General features: G+C 44.1%; 1 protein-coding gene across 1 annotated transcript in view; it reads right to left on the bottom strand.

The window, feature by feature from the left end:
* Nucleotides 1-17,041, bottom strand: part of LOC123510451 (pro-resilin-like) — an 18,289-nt gene extending 1,248 nt beyond the window's left edge. The window contains exons 1-5 of the mRNA XM_045265642.1: nt 16,777-17,041; nt 10,090-10,249; nt 9,332-9,604; nt 7,275-7,636; nt 6,591-6,650 (exon numbers count right to left, since the gene is read on the bottom strand). Of these exons, the coding sequence (XP_045121577.1) occupies nt 6,591-6,650; nt 7,275-7,636; nt 9,332-9,604; nt 10,090-10,249; nt 16,777-16,800 (879 nt within the window). The 5' untranslated portion in view covers nt 16,801-17,041. The remainder of the gene's footprint in view (nt 1-6,590; nt 6,651-7,274; nt 7,637-9,331; nt 9,605-10,089; nt 10,250-16,776) is intronic.
* Nucleotides 17,042-17,478: the final 437 nt, after the last annotated feature.

The following is a 17,478-nucleotide window of genomic DNA, read 5'->3' as shown; positions in this document are numbered from 1 at the left end:
CTTGATTTCTTCTTTCTTCATATTTCGTATAATTTTTATCTCCTCCTTTCTTTTTATCTCCTCTTGGTGTTCTTCCATCCTTTTTTCTTTCTCTTTCTCATGTCCTCCTCCTCTTTCTCTGTTATAACCTGTTCTTTATTTCATCTTTTCTTGTATTTCGTCTCGTTCTTTATCTCCCTTTTTCTCCTTATCTCCTCTTGTGTTCTTCCATCCATTTCTATTTCTCTTTCTCATGTCCTCCTCTTTCTCTGTTACCACCTATTCCTCGTTTCATCTTTTCTTATATTTCTTATCGTTCTTATCTCCTCCTCCTTTCTCTTTTATCTCCTTTTATGTTCTTCCTTTTTTTTCTTTCTCTTTCTTATGTCCTCCTCTTTCTCTGTTATCACCTATTCCTCGTTTCATCTTTCCTTATATTTCTTATCAGTCTTATCTCCTCCTCATCCTCCTCCTTCTTCAAAATCTAGAGTTCTCAACGCCTCTAGGACTCTCTGCCATTACATTTCCCTGCCAAGTCCCTCCCGTCCCGTCTAGACTTCGGGGACCTCCCATCTGCGATAATGAAGAGAGTGAGGCGCTGCTGGTTAGTATTCACAGGCTGGCTCTCAGATGCAAGGACGCGAGGGAAACTTAGCGTGTAATAAGCAAACTTGCATCATGACTCACATACACATAGACACACAAACATACACACATATACGCACATACTTAGACATACATACGTAGGCATATACATATATACATACACATATAAAATAGAGATATAAATACAGATATATGTTTGTACACACACTCGTTTGGTTAAAATTCATGGTTTCTCGTTCTGCGTAGTGTTTGTTATGATTAAAGTAGATAAAGATAGATAAATGGCAAAAGATAGATCAAAATATAGAAAGGCAGGCAGGTAAATAGAAATATAGAAAAAAGAGGAGATAGATAGGAAAACAGATAAACAGATAAAGACAATAAACAACGATTACGAGAAACGAATAAGACAAAAAAATAGAAAAAAGAAAAAATATGCTTGAAAATATCCATTAAAACAAATAAGAAAATAAAAACTGGAATTCCGAGAAAAAGAGAGGCAAAAGAAAATAAGCAAAAATAAAGAAAAAAAGACAAAAATATCACCTTGAAACAAACTAAACAATTCAAACACAACACAAAATATCCCTCATCAGAACACAAACATTACTCTCTCTCTCTCTCTCTCTCTCTCTCTCTCTCTCTCCACCAAGGGTAACTCAATTAGTCCTCCGAGTTAGCGCCTTTACGCGAGCCACAGCTAAAGTGAGTCAGCGCATCGAGTCACAAGTTGAGTTAGTGAGTTATTTCAAGTCCGTTTCATTTACTCGTCTTTTTATTTTCATCTTTAATTACTTTGTGTGAATTTTTGAGGGTATTTTGTAAGGTTCTGCGAGTTTTTTTTTTTATCGTGTTGTGGGGTTTTCATCCTTTTCTTCTTCGTCTTTACTTTTTTCGAGTGTTTTGTCTTTTTCAAGGTTTTGTGCATTTTCGTGTTTTCGTAGAGTTTTTTTGTGGGTTTTTGTGAAATAGATAGATAGATAGATAGATAAAGATAGATAGAGATAGATAGAAAGATGAGAGAGAGAGAGAGAGAGAGAGAGAGAGAGAGAGAGAGAGAGAGAGAGAGAGAGAGAGAGAGAGAGAGATTGAGTGTAAAAGCGAACAGATGTGTCAATATAACAAGCATTATGAGTTCCTGGAAGCAAACACACACACACACACACACACACACACACACACACACACACACACACACACACACACACACAGGGATATTATCAAACGCTTTTCCACAAAATTCATCCACTTTTTATCATTAGCGGGAGAAAAATGAAGCAAAAATAACAGGAAATTAATTTGTATTCTAATAAAAAGCCTTAAAAAATTCCATTAACTTCTCTTTTAATGAAACTGAGATATTTAGTATATTAGAGAGAGAGAGAGAGAGAGAGAGAGAGAGAGAGAGAGAGAGAGAGAGAGAGAGAGAGAGAGAGAGAGAGAGAGAGAGAGAGAGAGAGAGAGAGAGAGAGAGAGAGAGAGAGGAGAGAGAGAGAGAGAGAGAGAGAGAAGAGAGACTGAGGAAGAAAGGAAGGGAGGAGAAAGAAAAGGAGGAGGAAAGGTAGAGGGAGGAGGAGGAGGAAGGAGAGAGGAGGAGGAGGAGGGGAGGAGGAGGAGGGAGAGTAAGATCCTTCAAAGCAAATCTTGAATGAAGTTTGTCGATCCTGTCTCCTCTATTTCTTCCTTCCTCCTCCTCCTCCTCCTCCTCCTCTTCCAGGTTGACCTTAGAGAATAATCCTAAGCCAAACATAAGGACAAGAATAAACACATTTAAGGCTTCGGGAGAGAGAGAGAGAGAGAGAGAGAGAGAGAGAGAGAGAGAGAGAGAGAGAGAGAGAGAGAGTGGGAAAACCAAGGGAACTGAGGAAAGAAGGGAAGGAAAGGATGAAAGTGAGAAAGGGGAGAGAAAGGGTATGGAGAGGGGAGAAGGGTGAGAGGGGGAGAGGGGAAGCATAGTGCCTTGCCAGCTGTCAATACACAGTGTCGTCGAGATCTCTTAAGGCGAAGAGTGCCTCCTCCTCCTCCTCCTCCTCCTCCTCCCATTTTTCCTTTAAACTTTTTAACATTTCTCGCTTTTCTCTTTTTCTCTTTTTTTTTATCTCCTCCTCCTCCTACTCCTTTTTTTCTTCCTCCTCCACACACGCTTTCGCTTTCAAATTCTTTACACTTCTATTTCGTTTCCTTTTCTTCCTTTCTTTTTATCTATTTCTTTTTCTTTAAACCGTCCTTCAACTATAGACATACAGACAGACAGACAGATGACAGAGACAAACTGACACGAACACAAAATAAAAACACGAATAGAAATATAGATGAAAAAAAAAAAAAACACACGACTTTCTTTAAACACGTTATTTGAAGAGATAAAGTGATTTGCATAATATGATTTCGAGATACATTAAAAAAAAGCAAGGGAAAAATATATTGAAATTTGCCAGCGATTCCTGAGATTAAAAGGAGCTTAAAGGTTTATGTGGAAAGTATATAAAAAGGATATGATTCTAATTAATTCGAAGCCAGGTAAAGGTGGCCGGTGTTTGCTTTGTCATAGGGAAGGAAGAAAGAATAATAGCAATGAGAAATAAGAATTAATAAGTAAGAAAATGAATGAAAGATAAGATTTAAGGAATAAGAGTAAGGAAAGAAACAAGAGGTGATAAGAAACAAGGAAACGTAAAGGAAGACGTGAGGAAAGTCAAGATAAACGAGAGAAAAGGGAAAGCTATGAAATGAAGGTAAGAAATAATGATGACTAAGAGAGAAAGCAATGAAAAATGAAAGGAAATGTGCTGGAAAATAAATGAAATGGAAAGGATTGATGACAAAAGTTAGAAAAAAATAGTGAAATGAAAAAGAAAGTCAATAAAAAGCAGATGACAAATAAGGAAATAAAAGAGAAGGAGGAGGAAAACTAAAGGTGAGTGGAGATAGAAAGAAAGAAAATATGAGACTATAAAGAAAAAAAAGAAGAAAAGAAAGCAAAAACTAGAAACAGAAAAGATAAAAACGAACAAAAAGGGAAGAAATAAAGACATAAATAAAAAAAACAGTAAAAGGTAAAATGTGCAAAAAGTAGAAAGAGAAAAGGGAAGGAAACAGAGGGGGAAAAAGAAGAAGAAGAAGAAGAAGAAGAGGAGGAGGAGGAGGAGGAGGAGGAGGAGGAGGAGGAGGAGGAAGGAGCAAGGAGGAAGAGGAGGAGGAGAGTAAAAGGGAGAGAGAGCGGGACTAGTGTATGGAGATGGCGCCTTCAAGATGGAGGAAAACTGTATCTCCTCCCTCTCTTAATGTTCTCGCTTTCGTACTGTGTGGGCGAGGAGAGTGGGCGGGGAGAGTGGGCGGGGAGAGTGGGCGGGGAGAGTGGGCGGGAGAAGTGGGCGGGAGGAGCGGGTGGAGTGTAGGAATGAAGGGGAATGAAAGAAAAATATACAAAGGCAGTAAAATGAAAGCCTTCTCTCGTATCTTGAGTGTAGGAAAGCGAGGGAGAGAAAGAGATGGAGAAAAAGAGAAGGAGAGAGATAATGAGGAAGGAAGGAAGTGTTAAGTGAAGTGACTCGGGTCCAGTTCCCTTATCGCTGGCTCAGGAAGCTGCGATCTGGCTGACTCGAGGCGGGAGAGTGCAAGAAACCAAGCTAACTTAGAAACACCGTATTCTGAAACCCTCTGGCTGCACCTCTACTTTCCAAAGGCTCTAACTGAAGTAATTCGGTTTTTAAGGTATTTTTACAGCTTCAGTGATAGACTAACGATTTCTATACTATGAACAGGAGAAACTCTCTTAAAAACCCAGTTAAATGGTTCTTTAACCCCTTCAGTACCAAGACGCATTTCCGTACTCATTCTGCTTACTATTTGGTGATTCTATACAGCTTCAGAAACTCATGTGGGGTATTGAAATAGTGAAACTGTGGCCATTAATCATCTGACGTCCGTAGATTTTTCCTAGTGTAAATAAAATAATCTAATAGTACACTAATCTCAAGGTAAAATTGTGTCCCAGTACTGAAAGAGTTAATGGTGTTTTTACGGTTCCAATGGTAGATTAACGTGATTTTTGTACTATGAACAGGAGAAACACTCTTAAAGACCTAGCTAAACAGTTCTTAAAGGGTGTTTTTACGGCTCTACTGATGTATTAACGTGATTTCTAGACTATTAATAGGAGAAAATCTCTTGAGAGAACAAAGCGTTTCATAACAGGGCTATCATGTTCGTTTTGATCCTGTTCTGAATCTCCTATCATGCCCTAATAATGTTTTTTCTCGTGTCCATCGTGTCTCATCACCGTTTTCTAACTTCCGTCTCTTTGTGGTATCATGATCAACTGTTTGTCATCCTCCTATCGCTGTGTCCTATCTAAGTGTCCTATCCCTTTCCTGATATAACAAGAATGACATGAAAAAAATTTAGTCGGTATGCAGGATAAGAAGTAAATAATAAAAGCTTCATAAAGTAAGATTTAAGAGAAAGAAACTGGAATAGACTCAGAAAGCTTGTTAGTAGTGCATCAATTGGGTGGTTTCAAAGACGACAAATTTATGCATAGGTAGAAACAGGCAAGCATGGGACAGATTTATGTAGACATGATGAGTTCTTGTACCTTTCTTTGTGTTCTATGTTGTCTTAGCCTGACGCAGCACCAATAGCGATGACTCTCCACTTTCTAAACAATAAGTTTTCGTATACCCGAGAACCTTTGTGGCCTGAGTGTGAATATATTTACGATACCAGACGAGGCGTGAAGGAAAGAAGAAGAAAAAAAAACAAGTAGAAATATATGAATAAGGGATGAGGAAAGTCACAACAAACCTATAACTTTCTAGGATTATACTTTTTGGACGAGAGAAACTGAGGAGGAGAGAGGCTGGCTGGGTCACCTTACTCCTTCCCAACAGCCCACCCCCACCTCTCTCTCTCTTTCTCTCCCTGGAGGAAACGTGCCTTAGAACCCGAACGAGAGAAAACAGTCGTATAAATGAATCATGGTTATTCCAGCGGCGTTTTCCAGGCGAGAAGGTGTTTGCTGGAAAAGAACGCCATTTGATTTGAAAGCCGAAACACACACACGCACACACACACACACACACACACACACACACACACACACACACACACACACACACACACGTAAATGGAAAATCACAACACACAATACACTCATTTCTTTTAATATCACAATAAAAAACTCCAAAAGACAACAAAACATTGCATAAAAATACATCATATTTACAAATTAGAGGAAGACAGGTGTGGTAAGTAAGTGTGTAGGTAAGGACAGGTGTGCTAGATGGAGTTACTGACAGATTTGCATAGTTTCACGTGTATATTTGGGTATTTGTGGTAGTGGGTATGTGTGGAGAAGCGTGGGTAAAGTTGATATCATTGACAGGTGTGGTAAAGAGCAGGTATGGAAGAAATGGTGTGATAAGTTTGGAGAGGGAAAAGTGAGGTGGATATTATTGGCAGGTGTGGTAAGGAGCAGGTGTGGTAAGTTTGGAGAGGGGGAAGTGAGGTGGACATTATTGACAGGTGTGGTGAAGAGCAGGTGTGGAATGAGAGAGACTTGCGGTGGAGAGATGTGGGGTAACAGATGTACAGTGGGAAATTTATCGCCAGAATTTAAACATTTTCTTCAATTTGTCAAAGAAATTCTTCATTGATCCTTGCTTCTTCTTCCGCCTTCCACCTCCACCATAGCTCTCCACTATCACCACCTCTCCACCGTATCCTCCACCGTGTCCACTTCCACCATACCCCATACCACCTCCACCATAACCTCCACCTCCTCCTCCGTATCCTCCTCCACCTATTCCTCCACCATGACCTCCTCCGCCACCATATCCTCCTCCTCCACCTATTCCTCCTCCTCCACCATATCCTCCTCCTCCACCTATTCCTCCTCCTCCACCATATCCTCCTCCTCCACCATATCCTCCTCCTCCACCATATCCTCCTCCTCCACCTATTCCTCCTCCTCCACCATATCCTCCTCCTCCACCTATTCCTCCTCCGCCACCATATCCTCCTCCTCCACCTATTCCTCCTCCGCCACCATATCCTCCTCCTCCTCCTCCTCCTCCGTATCCTCCTCCACCGCCTCCACCGTGTCCTCCTCCTCCTCCACCATAACCTCCTCCACCTCCTCCGTGTCCTCCTCCTCCTCCACCGTGTCCTCCTCCTCCTCCTCCACCATAACCTCCTCCACCTCCGTGTCCTCCTCCTCCTCCTCCACCGTGTCCTGCTCCTCCTCCTCCACCATAACCTCCTCCACCTCCGTGTCCTCCTCCTCCTCCTCCACCGTGTCCTGCTCCTCCTCCTCCTCCGTACCCTCCTCCACCTCCTCCGTGTCCTCCTCCTCCTCCTCCACCGTGTCCTCCTCCTCCTCCGTGCCCTCCTCCTCCACCATAACCTCCACCTCCTCCGTGTCCACCTCCTCCTCCTCCACCATAACCTCCACCTCCTTCGTGTCCACCTCCTCCTCCTCCACCATACCCTCCTCCACCTCCTCCACCGTGTCCTCCTCCTCCTCCACCTCCTCCTCCGTGCCCTCCTCCTCCACCATAACCTCCACCTCCTCCTCCGCCTCCGTGACCACCTCCATGACCTCCTCCTCCGCCATGATCTCCACCTCCTCCTCCACCATATCCTCCTCCTCCATTGTGGCTGCCTCCGTCACCAGCAAGATGAATTACCTCAAAATTGGAGGAGAGAGAATTACCTCCACTATAAGAACTGGAGGGAGGGGCGCCGTAGGATGAGCTAGGAGGTGGAGGACCGTAGGATGAGCTAGGAGGGGCGCCGTAGGATGAACTAGGAACATCAGGAGCGCCGTAGGATGAACTAGGGACGTCAGGAGCGCCGTATGATGAACTAGGAACATCAGGAGCGCTATAGGATGAACTAGGGACGTCAGGGGTAGCGTAGGATGAACTAGGAGGGGCGCCGTAGGATGAACTAGGAACATCAGGAACGCCGTAGGATGAGCTAGGGACGTCAGGAGCGCCGTAGGATGAGCTAGGGACGTCAGGAGCGCCGTAGGATGAGCTAGGAATATCTATAGCAATTCCACCTCCTCCATATCCTCCTCCACTTCCTCCTCCTCCTCCTCCACCATGACCTCCTCCTCCACCACCACCATATCCTCCTCCTGCTCCTCCTCCTCCTCCACCATGACCTCCTCCACTTCCTCCACCATATCCTCCTCCTGCTCCTCCTCCTCCTCCACCATGACCTCCTCCACTTCCTCCACCATATCCTCCTCCTGCTCCTCCTCCTCCTCCACCATGACCTCCTCCACTTCCTCCACCATATCCTCCTCCTGCTCCTCCTCCTCCTCCACCATGACCTCCTCCACTTCCTCCACCATATCCTCCTCCTGCTCCTCCTCCTCCTCCACCATGACCTCCTCCACTTCCTCCACCATATCCTCCTCCTGCTCCTCCTCCTCCTGCACCTCCACCATGTCCTCCTCCTACTCCTCCCCCACCATATCCTCCTCCAACTCCTCCTCCTCCTCCTACTCCTCCACCATATCCTCCTCCATCCTCCTCCTCCTCCATCCATCCTCCTCCTCCTCCTCCTCCTCCACCATATCCTCCCATCTCCTCCTCCTCCACCTCCTCCTCCACCACCATATCCTCCTCCTACTCCTCCTCCATCACCATAGCCTCCTCCACTTCCTCCTCCTCCACCTCCACCATATCCTCCTCCTCCTCCTCCACCATGACCTCCTCCTGCTCCTCCACCATAACCTCCTCCTGCTCCTCCACCATATCCTCCTCCTCCTCCTCCAATTCCACCTCCACCTCCTATTCCACCACCGTATCCTCCTCCACTTCCTCCTCCTCCACCATAATCTCCTCCTCCTCCTCCTCCTCCTCCTCCACCACCATCCTCCTCCTCCCAATTCCTCCTCCTCCTCCTACTCCACCACCGTACCCTCCTCCACTTCCTCCTCCTCCTCCTCCTCCACCGTATCCTCCTCCATCTCCTCCACCATAGCCTCCTCCAACTCCTCCTCCTCCTCCTCCTCCACCACCATAACCTCCTCCTCCAATTCCACCTCCTCCTCCTACTCCACCACCATACCCTCCTCCACTTCCTCCTCCTCCACCATATCCTCCTCCATCTCCTCCTCCTCCTCCGCCATAGCCTCCTCCAACTCCTCCTCCTCCACCTATTCCTCTTCCATATTCTCCACCAGATCCTCCTCCTCCACCATGACCCCCTCCTCCTCCTCCTCCTCCTCCATCATAACCTCCTCCTCCTCCTACTCCACCACCGTGTCCTCCTCCACCTCCTCCTCCTCCTCCTCCTCCTCCTCCTCCTCCATAGCCTCCTCCAACTCCTCCTCCTCCTCCTCCTCCTCCAGCTATTCCTCCTCCATATCCTCCACCAGCTCCTCCACCACCATGTCCTCCTCCTCCTCCTCCTCCAATTCCACCTCCTCCTCCTACTCCACCACCGTATCCTCCTCCACTTCCTCCACCTCCTCCGCCATAACCTCCCCCTCCTCCAATTCCACCTCCTCCTCCTCCTCCTACTCCACCACCGTATCCTCCTCCACTTCCTCCACCTCCTCCTCCAATTCCACCTCCTCCTCCTACTCCACCACCGTATCCTCCTCCATTTCCTCCACCTCCTCCGCCATAACCTCCTCCTCCTCCAATTCCACCTCCTCCTCCTACTCCACCACCGTATCCTCCTCCACTTCCTCCACCTCCTCCTCCTCCTCCTCCTACTCCACCACCATATCCACCACCACCACCACCACCACCACCACCTCCACCGCCGTAGGATATCCCGAGAGATCCTACGCCACTCCCTGCACCGTGTGAGGACTGAATAGCATCACCAGGGCCGAAAGTGATGAAGAATCCGCTGTCCCCTGAGGGAGGCGTGTAGGAGGCGCCGATGGACGGGAGACTCTGCGTAGGAGTGGAGTAGGATCCTCCCGGCGCTGCCCCTGGGGACTCTAAGGGTAGCTGGTACAGGGGGGGTGGTGGGATGTTGCCCTGGTCAGCTGTAGGATATAGGATGTTGAGAGTAGTAGGATAGGAAATTGCTATCTGGTATACTAATCTGCCTCTTTTTCAGTGCTATCTCGTTTTCTCTGCATTTTTTCTTTTGTACTATGCAACTCCTGCTCCTTGGGTCTTCCTTTGTGTTCCCTCGTGTTCCTTGGAGTTGTAGGCAGTCTCTATATAAGGTTTGTTCATCCTGTCTTTTGCCTTGTGTTCTGGTCTCTCTCCAGGCTTATTGTTTGGTCTTATGATGTTATACGTGTTGCCTTTTGTTTATATGAAATACTGCTAGTTTTCTTAATACCTTATTGATAATGCAATTAATACTAATAAATCTACCATTACCACCACCACTACTTCTATTATTATCCAGCCTATTTCACTCTTTGCCTCTCTCATTTGCGCTTCAATGATTTCAACAGTATTATACACAAAACTTCATATTATCAAAACATATATAATATTAATAACAATTGTTCAGTACCTTTTCTCTTCTCAACCTTGCTTTCCTTGATCGTGGCCAGACCCTCGCTAACTACTTTCGTGTTTGTCGCCGGAACATGCTTGGTGTCTTCCACTGTGGTAGCCAGCGCCTCCTCCGTGACCACCGCCTCCACGGCCCGGGCCACTGCCACGGCCCAGACCTTCGTGAGTGTGTGAGGGAGGGTTGAGAAGGGAGGGAAGGAAGGGATAAGGGTAAGAGAAAATGAGTTATTACTGTTGCTACTTCTGCTGCTGCAACTACTACTACTACTACTACTACTGCTACTACTACTACTACTACTACTACTACAACTACTACTAGTAATGCTACTACTACTCCTACTATTACTATTACTACTACTACTGCTACTACTACCACTACTACTATCAATTTTGACACTTATCTAAATCTAAAATAATACAGGTATACAAAAAACAAGACTAGATAGTGAATACAGACGAAAAAAGAAGGAAAAGAAAGACGAGGAAGAAGAAAAAAATACCATAACGGTGACAGGAAGGAAAGAAAACGGAAGAAAAACACAGGAGGAGGAACAGAAGGAAGAGGAAGGTAAGGAAGGACGGAAGGCTGAGAACACCATCCGTTCACACAATGGAGATGACAGACAGACAATCAGACGTGACCGCGGCGCATTGGCAACACAATAGAGGGGCACCACACGCGGCACAGAGAGAGAGAGAGAGAGAGAGAGAGAGAGAGAGAGAGAGAGAGAGAGAGAGAGAGAGAGAGAGAGAGAAGAGAGAGAGAGAGAGAGAGAGAGAGAGAGAGAGAGAGAGAGAGAGAGAGAGAGAGAGAGAGAGAGAGAGAGAGAGAGAGAGAGAGAGAGAGAGAGAGAGAGAGAGAAGAGAGAGAGAGAGAGAGAGAGAGAGAGAGAGAGAGAGAGAGAGAGAGAGAGAGAGAGAGAGAGAGAGAGAGAGAGAGAGAGAGAGAGAGAGAGAGAGAGAGAGAGAGAGAGAGAGAGAGAGAGAGAGAGAGAGAGAGAGAGAGAGAGAGAGAGAGAGAGAGAGAGAGAGAGAGAGAGAGAGAGAGAGAATGAATGGGTACTCTCTCTCTCTCTCGTCAGTAAAGAAAAAGAGAAAATTATCTCTCTCTCTCTCTCTCTCTCTCTCTCTCTCTCTCTCTCTCTCTCCAGTAGTACAGGAAACACGGAAGCGAATAGATAAACAGCGAAAGAAAAACCTGTTCCCACTCTCTCTCTCTCTCTCTCTCTCTCTCTCTCTCTCTCTCTCTCTCAGTACAGGAAACAGTTATCCCACGCAGGTGAAAGGTCTCGTGTTACGTCACCGCCGCTACCTGCTCAACAGCGCACCTGGGTAATTACGGCAGCGAGACAGGTAACACGGTGTCTGGCAGCGCGATGAGTCTTCTCTGTATAGTTTTCATGGGTATTCATTGTGCCTGGCGAGTTTTGTTCAGTATTTTCTCTTTCAGTGTGTTTGGTGTAAGGTTTGTGTGATTGTGTGTGTGTGTGTGTGTGTGTGTGTGTGTGTGTGTGTGTGTGTGTGTGTGTGTGTGTGTTTGTGTTGGTTTCTTTGTGTTTCGGTTTGTTTTATCTGTGTGTCTGTTTGTTTATCTATTTGTCTGTCTGTCTAATTGTCTATCTTCTTGTATGATGTATTCTTGACTGTAAATTTTGTCCATTTATTCATTTCAGTTCCCTTGTCTACACACACACACACACACACACACACACACACACACACACACACACACACACACAGGTCGATGATTATGATAAATTGAGAGAAAGTCAGTTTTGTATGTATATGAGTTAAGAAAAAGAAAGAGACATTTCTGAGACTAAAAATACCGAAAAGCCACGAAAAAAAAGTAATTAACATCTCTTATGTATATCTATTCTTTTCATTTATTTTTTGTTAACCGAAAGTAATTTAATTGTATTTTTAATTAGCTGGGGAAATTAGTTGACAGCAATTAATTCGAGGTGAGGAAACACGTGGGAAAAAAAAGTAAATTCTCAGTGAAAATAGTAGTTCATATTTTTGTCTTTTAAGAATAATTACCTACATTAGCAAGATTAAAAGGAATATTTTCATTAGTTTTAGTTTCAATTTATCTACCTGTTAAGAAACCAATCTATCTAATCATTTATCTCTCTATCTATCTATCCATCTATCTACTTACTTACCAAACACTTAAGTAAAGAAGGAGAGCATGACGTAAAAGCAAGAAAGTGTCGGATGATAAAGGAGGAGGAAGAAAAACGAAAAGGAGGAGGAGGAGCATGAGGGAGAAGACGAGAAGGCAATAACGAGTTGGAAGAGGAAGAAGAGAAAACGGGGAAGGGGAAGATGAGATGGAAGGCAGCACAAGAAAGATGAATCAGCACTTAGGAAGACAAACATGCCACGCTCTCTCTCTCTCTCTCTCTCTCTCTCTCTCTCTCTCTCTCTCTCTCTAATGGACGTTACGAAATACCACTCTTCTATTTGTTTATTTACCTGTCTGTGTCACTACTATCTATCTATCTATCTATCTATCTATCTGTCTGTCTGTCTGTCTGTCTGTCTCAGGTCAACCATCACAGCGGTCAGCGGGAAAAAATAAGCGATTGAAGTGTGTTCGCAATTCGTGGGAGCAAAGAAGCGTGCGTGTGTTACGTGTGTTGCATACCTTTATCGTGCGTGCAGGCAAAAGCGGGGGGAGCGAGGGAGGGAAGGATGGGGAGAGCATAGATGGGGGTGAGGAGGAGAGGAGAGACTAGACAGAGGATGTGGAGGGGAGAGAAAGAAAGCGCTTAAGGGGAGGAGAAGTAAGGAGGGAGGGGAGGGAGAGGGGGATTCTTGGAGGAGAGGGGGACAATAGGAACGCTTGAATTGGAGGGGAAAGGAATGGGAAGAGAAGGAGGAGGAGGAGGAGGAGGAGGAGGAGGAGGAGGAGGAGGAGGAGGAGGAGGAGGAGAAGGAGTGTTGAATTCAGTCAACTTCGCTTTCCACCCGACTATGCTGAGAGAGAGAGAGAGAGAGAGAGAGAGAGAGAGAGAGAGAGAGAGAGAGAGAGAGAGAGAGAGAGAGAGAGAGAAAGAGGAAAGTAACAAAAAACGAAAGTCAAGCCCGTTCTCTCTCTCTCTCTCTCTCTCTCTCTCTCTCTCTCTCTCTCTCTCTCTCTCTCTCTCTCATGTAATAAGAGTGTTGCACAATAATCTAATTTTCAGGAAGTTACGAAACATATAAAGAGAATAAATTATAGAGACTCGGATGGTGAATATTACTATCAAACATTACTAGTTAGAAAAAAAAGAAGACTGGAGAACAAATAGAGGAGTGATTGAGGTTATGACAGTACGGAAGAGCGCAATATGTAAGGAAAATATACACAAAACAAAGCTCTCTGAATCTTTATCTCCGGGAGTGGGGGATGGGTAGGGGAGGAGGAGGAGGAAGAGGAGGAGGAGGAGGAGGATGAGGAGGAGGAGGATGAGGAGGAGGAGGAGGAGGAGGAGGAGAAGGAGGAGGAGGAGGAAGAGGAAGAGGAAGAGGAAGAAGAAGAAGAAGAAGAAAAAAAAGAAACGAAACAGAAGAAGAAGAAGAAGAATAACAACAACAATAACTTAAAAACAACAAAAATAAAGAAACAAGAAAAAAAATAAACAGAAGTAGAATAAAAACAAGAACAACAAAAAACGAACAAGAACAAGAACTATAAAATGAAAGTAAAACAGAAGGAAAGAGAAAAAATACAAAAATAAAAGTTAATTTCATAGAGAGAGAGAGAGAGAGAGAGAGAGAGAGAGAGAGAGAGAGAGAGAGAGAGAGAGAGAGAGAGAGAGAGAGAGAGTCAGGGTGAATGGGTGAGATAAAACGTGCATAATAAAAAAGATTCCTGCGTGTCTTAGCGTGAGCAGGAGTAAGAATTAGTGTGCAGAGGGCGTGTGGTATATGGAGGGTGAGTCGTGCGAGCGTGCGGGCGTGCGGGCGTGCGTGAGGGGCAGGAAGCATGTGAGGTATGAAAGAGAAAGTATCTAATTCCTACTTAAACTACAAGTGAAGGATATTCTTAAGACCTCGTGAAGGATACTCCTGTTAATTACCGTTACCTTTCCGAGTCACGTAATATGAAGCTAAGTATCCTGCCGGAGGGGATGCATGGTCTCCCTTGTGCATCCTGCAGGAACATGGGCGTGTCTCGGGTCCTTGAGTATCCTATGATTTCAAGTGGTCAGGGATCTTAAGGTCACGAGGTCAGAGAGAGTCCTACTTAAGCTCATTTAGTTTTTGTAATTAGATTTTCGTACTATTATTTTTGTTATTACTATTATTACTACTTATTTTTTCGCTACTATTTTGTATTGGTAGTAATTTTTCATAAGGTCAGGTCAGAGAGAGTTCTATGTACTGTTTTCTGAGTTTATATGTTTTTTAATATATTTATGTATTATTAATATCATCATTAATTGTTTGTTCGTTGGTGTATTATTGTTGTCAAGTTTTATTATTATTTGTCTTTTTTTTATAAGGTTCAGATAAGTTACGGTTCTATGTATTGTTTTCTGAATTAATACGCTTTTAGTAATTGACTTTGTGGGTTGTCATGGTATCAATCAGTATTTCTTGTTCTTTCTTTTCCCTTTCTTTTATTAATCTATTTTGTGTATTTTTTTACAGTGACTCTGTTTGCGTATTTCACAAGACTAGAGCTTTCGAGGACATGATCATAACCATTACCATCACTACTGTCAATATTTACACTCGAGTCAATAGGGAGATTCAAAAGACAAGTAAAAATTCATGACTTGAGATGATAAGAGAAAATACAGAAGCAAGTTTTATATCAAGTTTTATGCAGACTGAAACGTGTAGGACTGATGACTTCATGTAGCTTCCTTTATGTTCCTACCACCACCACCACCACCACCACCAGCCACTCTATCATCTAATGCACCTACTCGCTATCTTCAGAGACGCGGCAACTTCACCATCTGTCTGCTGATTAACTAAACTTGCCTCGTCACTTCAAGCAGATGGCGAGTCTTCTCTTCTGACGGGAAACTTATCAACTTATATCTTTCCACCTCCCGCTGCAGTGAGAGTAATGGGCGCACGTGATTCTCCTCCGTCAGAAGTTACCTTTCTCATCTATCACGTTGAATTTCTCCCACAAAATCTTGAAAGTGTGTGTAATGGCTGTTATTTGTGTATTTGTTATTCTGTTTACATGTGTTGCTTCGTCTCGTCTCGTCTCGTCTCGTCTCGTCTCGTCTCTCTCTCTCTCTCTCTCTCTCTCTCTCTCTCTCTCTCTCTGAACCGGTCCCCTGTCTGATACCTACATTTTATACATTTCTAAGATAACTGTATCTATTTCTATTTGATCTTTTGAACGATGCTTTTTTTTTTTTTTTTTTTAATAATTTGCCGTTTTTATTAAGCTTTCTTCTTTTTTTTTCGTTCGTAATCTTTATAATTTTTACTTAATTTATTTGGTGAATGTTCTTTTTTTTTTTCCTTCTATCTGTTTTTTTTTTTTTTTTATAGTTTCCAGTTGCTCTATTGAATTATTTCCCAGATTTCTTCGTCTGGATATTGTATTTTTCCTCATATTTTTGCTTCCTTCATGTTCATTTATTTTATTTTATTTATATATATTCACACATTTATTTATTTATTCATGTTTTGTTTGGAATATACAATAAATTTTCCTTCGCATGAAAACACACACAGAGAAACAGAGCGAGAGCGAGAGAGAGAGAGAGAGAGAGAGAGAGAGAGAGAGAGAGAGAGAGAGAGAGAGAGAGAGAGAGAGAGAAGTGGATCAGGTTGAAGTGGAGGCTGCGGAGGAGAGGATACTGTGGATGAAGGGTGAGTGAGTGTCGGATGAACTGAGACAAAAGGAAAGAAAAAAAAGAAGCGAAAAAAGTGAGGGGGAAAAAAAGGTTAGAAGCGAAGAGAAATAAAAAATAGACAAGTTTCCGAGGTCGCAGTCTGGAATGGGGAGGACAAGGAAAAGTAAGGGAAAAATAAAGGGAAAGGAAAAAGAAATAAAAAAAGTTACAAGGCAAACAATTTAGAAGTGACAAACATTTCAGGCCAAACTGGAAACTGGCGGAAAATAATGATGGACTTGATTGCCTCTTGCTGGGAGGACACGAGAGAGAGAGAGAGAGAGAGAGAGAGAGAGAGAGAGAGAGAGAGAGAGAGAGAGAGAGAGAGAGAGAGAGAGAGAGAGAGAGAGAGAGAGAGAGAGAGAGAGAGAGAGAGAGAGAGAGAGAGAGAGAGAGAGAGAGAGAGAGAGAGAGAGAGAGAGAGAGAGAGAGAGAGAGAGAGAGAGAGAGAGAGAGAGAGAGAGAGAGAGAGAGAGAGAGAGAGAGGTATAAAAAACAGAGAAAGCCAGGAAGATAAGCAGATACAAGCAGACAGACAAACATTGAAAGGCAAACAGAGAGAGAGGGAGAGGAAATGAGACTCAGTGAAACATACCAACATTCACCATTAGAGAGAGGAAAAACACGAAAAAGAGTGGAATGAAAAGGAAAACTACCAGAAAAAGGCGACAAACAGAAGCCAAAGAAGCGAAAGGAAGTGATGGGAGGAAGTGAAGTAAGGAAGCACTGAGATATTCCCAACCACATGTTTGCGGAGTGACGATGCAAGAGAGACAGACAGACAAACAGACAAACAGAATGCGTCTCGTCTCCATCTCTTTACTCACCAGACAGAATAAGTGAATCTTCATGGTGAGTAAGGCGGGGAATCCTCTGACTCACTCCTTTAGGCTCACTGACTCGCTCATTTCCGGGAGTAGGGCAGAGAGGCAAAGGATACTAGGAGAACCCGTTAGGAACTTCACAGGATACTGGAGCTTGTCTAATCCTTGAGGTCCTTCAGTAATTATTCCTTCCTTAATGTTCCTGTGCAGTGGTCCTACAGCTGCCTTCCTTCACAGCAGAGTGAGGGAATAGAGACAAGTCACATCCACCCCGCCGTCTGTTCCCCGCTACCCTCACTTCACTCTTATATACTAACTTTCACCTTTCCCCTCACGCCCCTCCCACCGCCTGCCGCTGCACGCTGAGAAAGCCATCCGAGATCTTCCCGCCGTCCGTGGAGTCGCTGGCAAGGACGTAAGGTTATGGTTCCCTTCAGGAGTGTTGTTATGTGGCTCCTAGAGAAGGATCACTACCACCACTGCCACCACCATATGATTCCTATTCAGTGTCTATGGAGCCAAATGATGAAAGGAAAGAGAGTGCGTCTGAGTGAGGTTCTACCAAAAGTCGCCTCGTGTATTGTGATTTTAATAGAGAATAATGATGTTTTGGGGATTTAAAGGCTAAACTGAAGAGTGTTGTTCAAATGCTTTAGATTCCTTCACAGTAAAGTCCTATAGATTCCTTAAGAGTAAGTGTTTCAT

This window comes from Portunus trituberculatus, chromosome 29 (assembly GCF_017591435.1).
Source record: "Portunus trituberculatus isolate SZX2019 chromosome 29, ASM1759143v1, whole genome shotgun sequence".
Classification (NCBI taxonomy): Eukaryota; Metazoa; Arthropoda; class Malacostraca; order Decapoda; family Portunidae; genus Portunus; species Portunus trituberculatus.
Note: the sequence above shows the minus strand (reverse complement) of the source record. Positions and strands in the feature narration are given on the sequence as shown.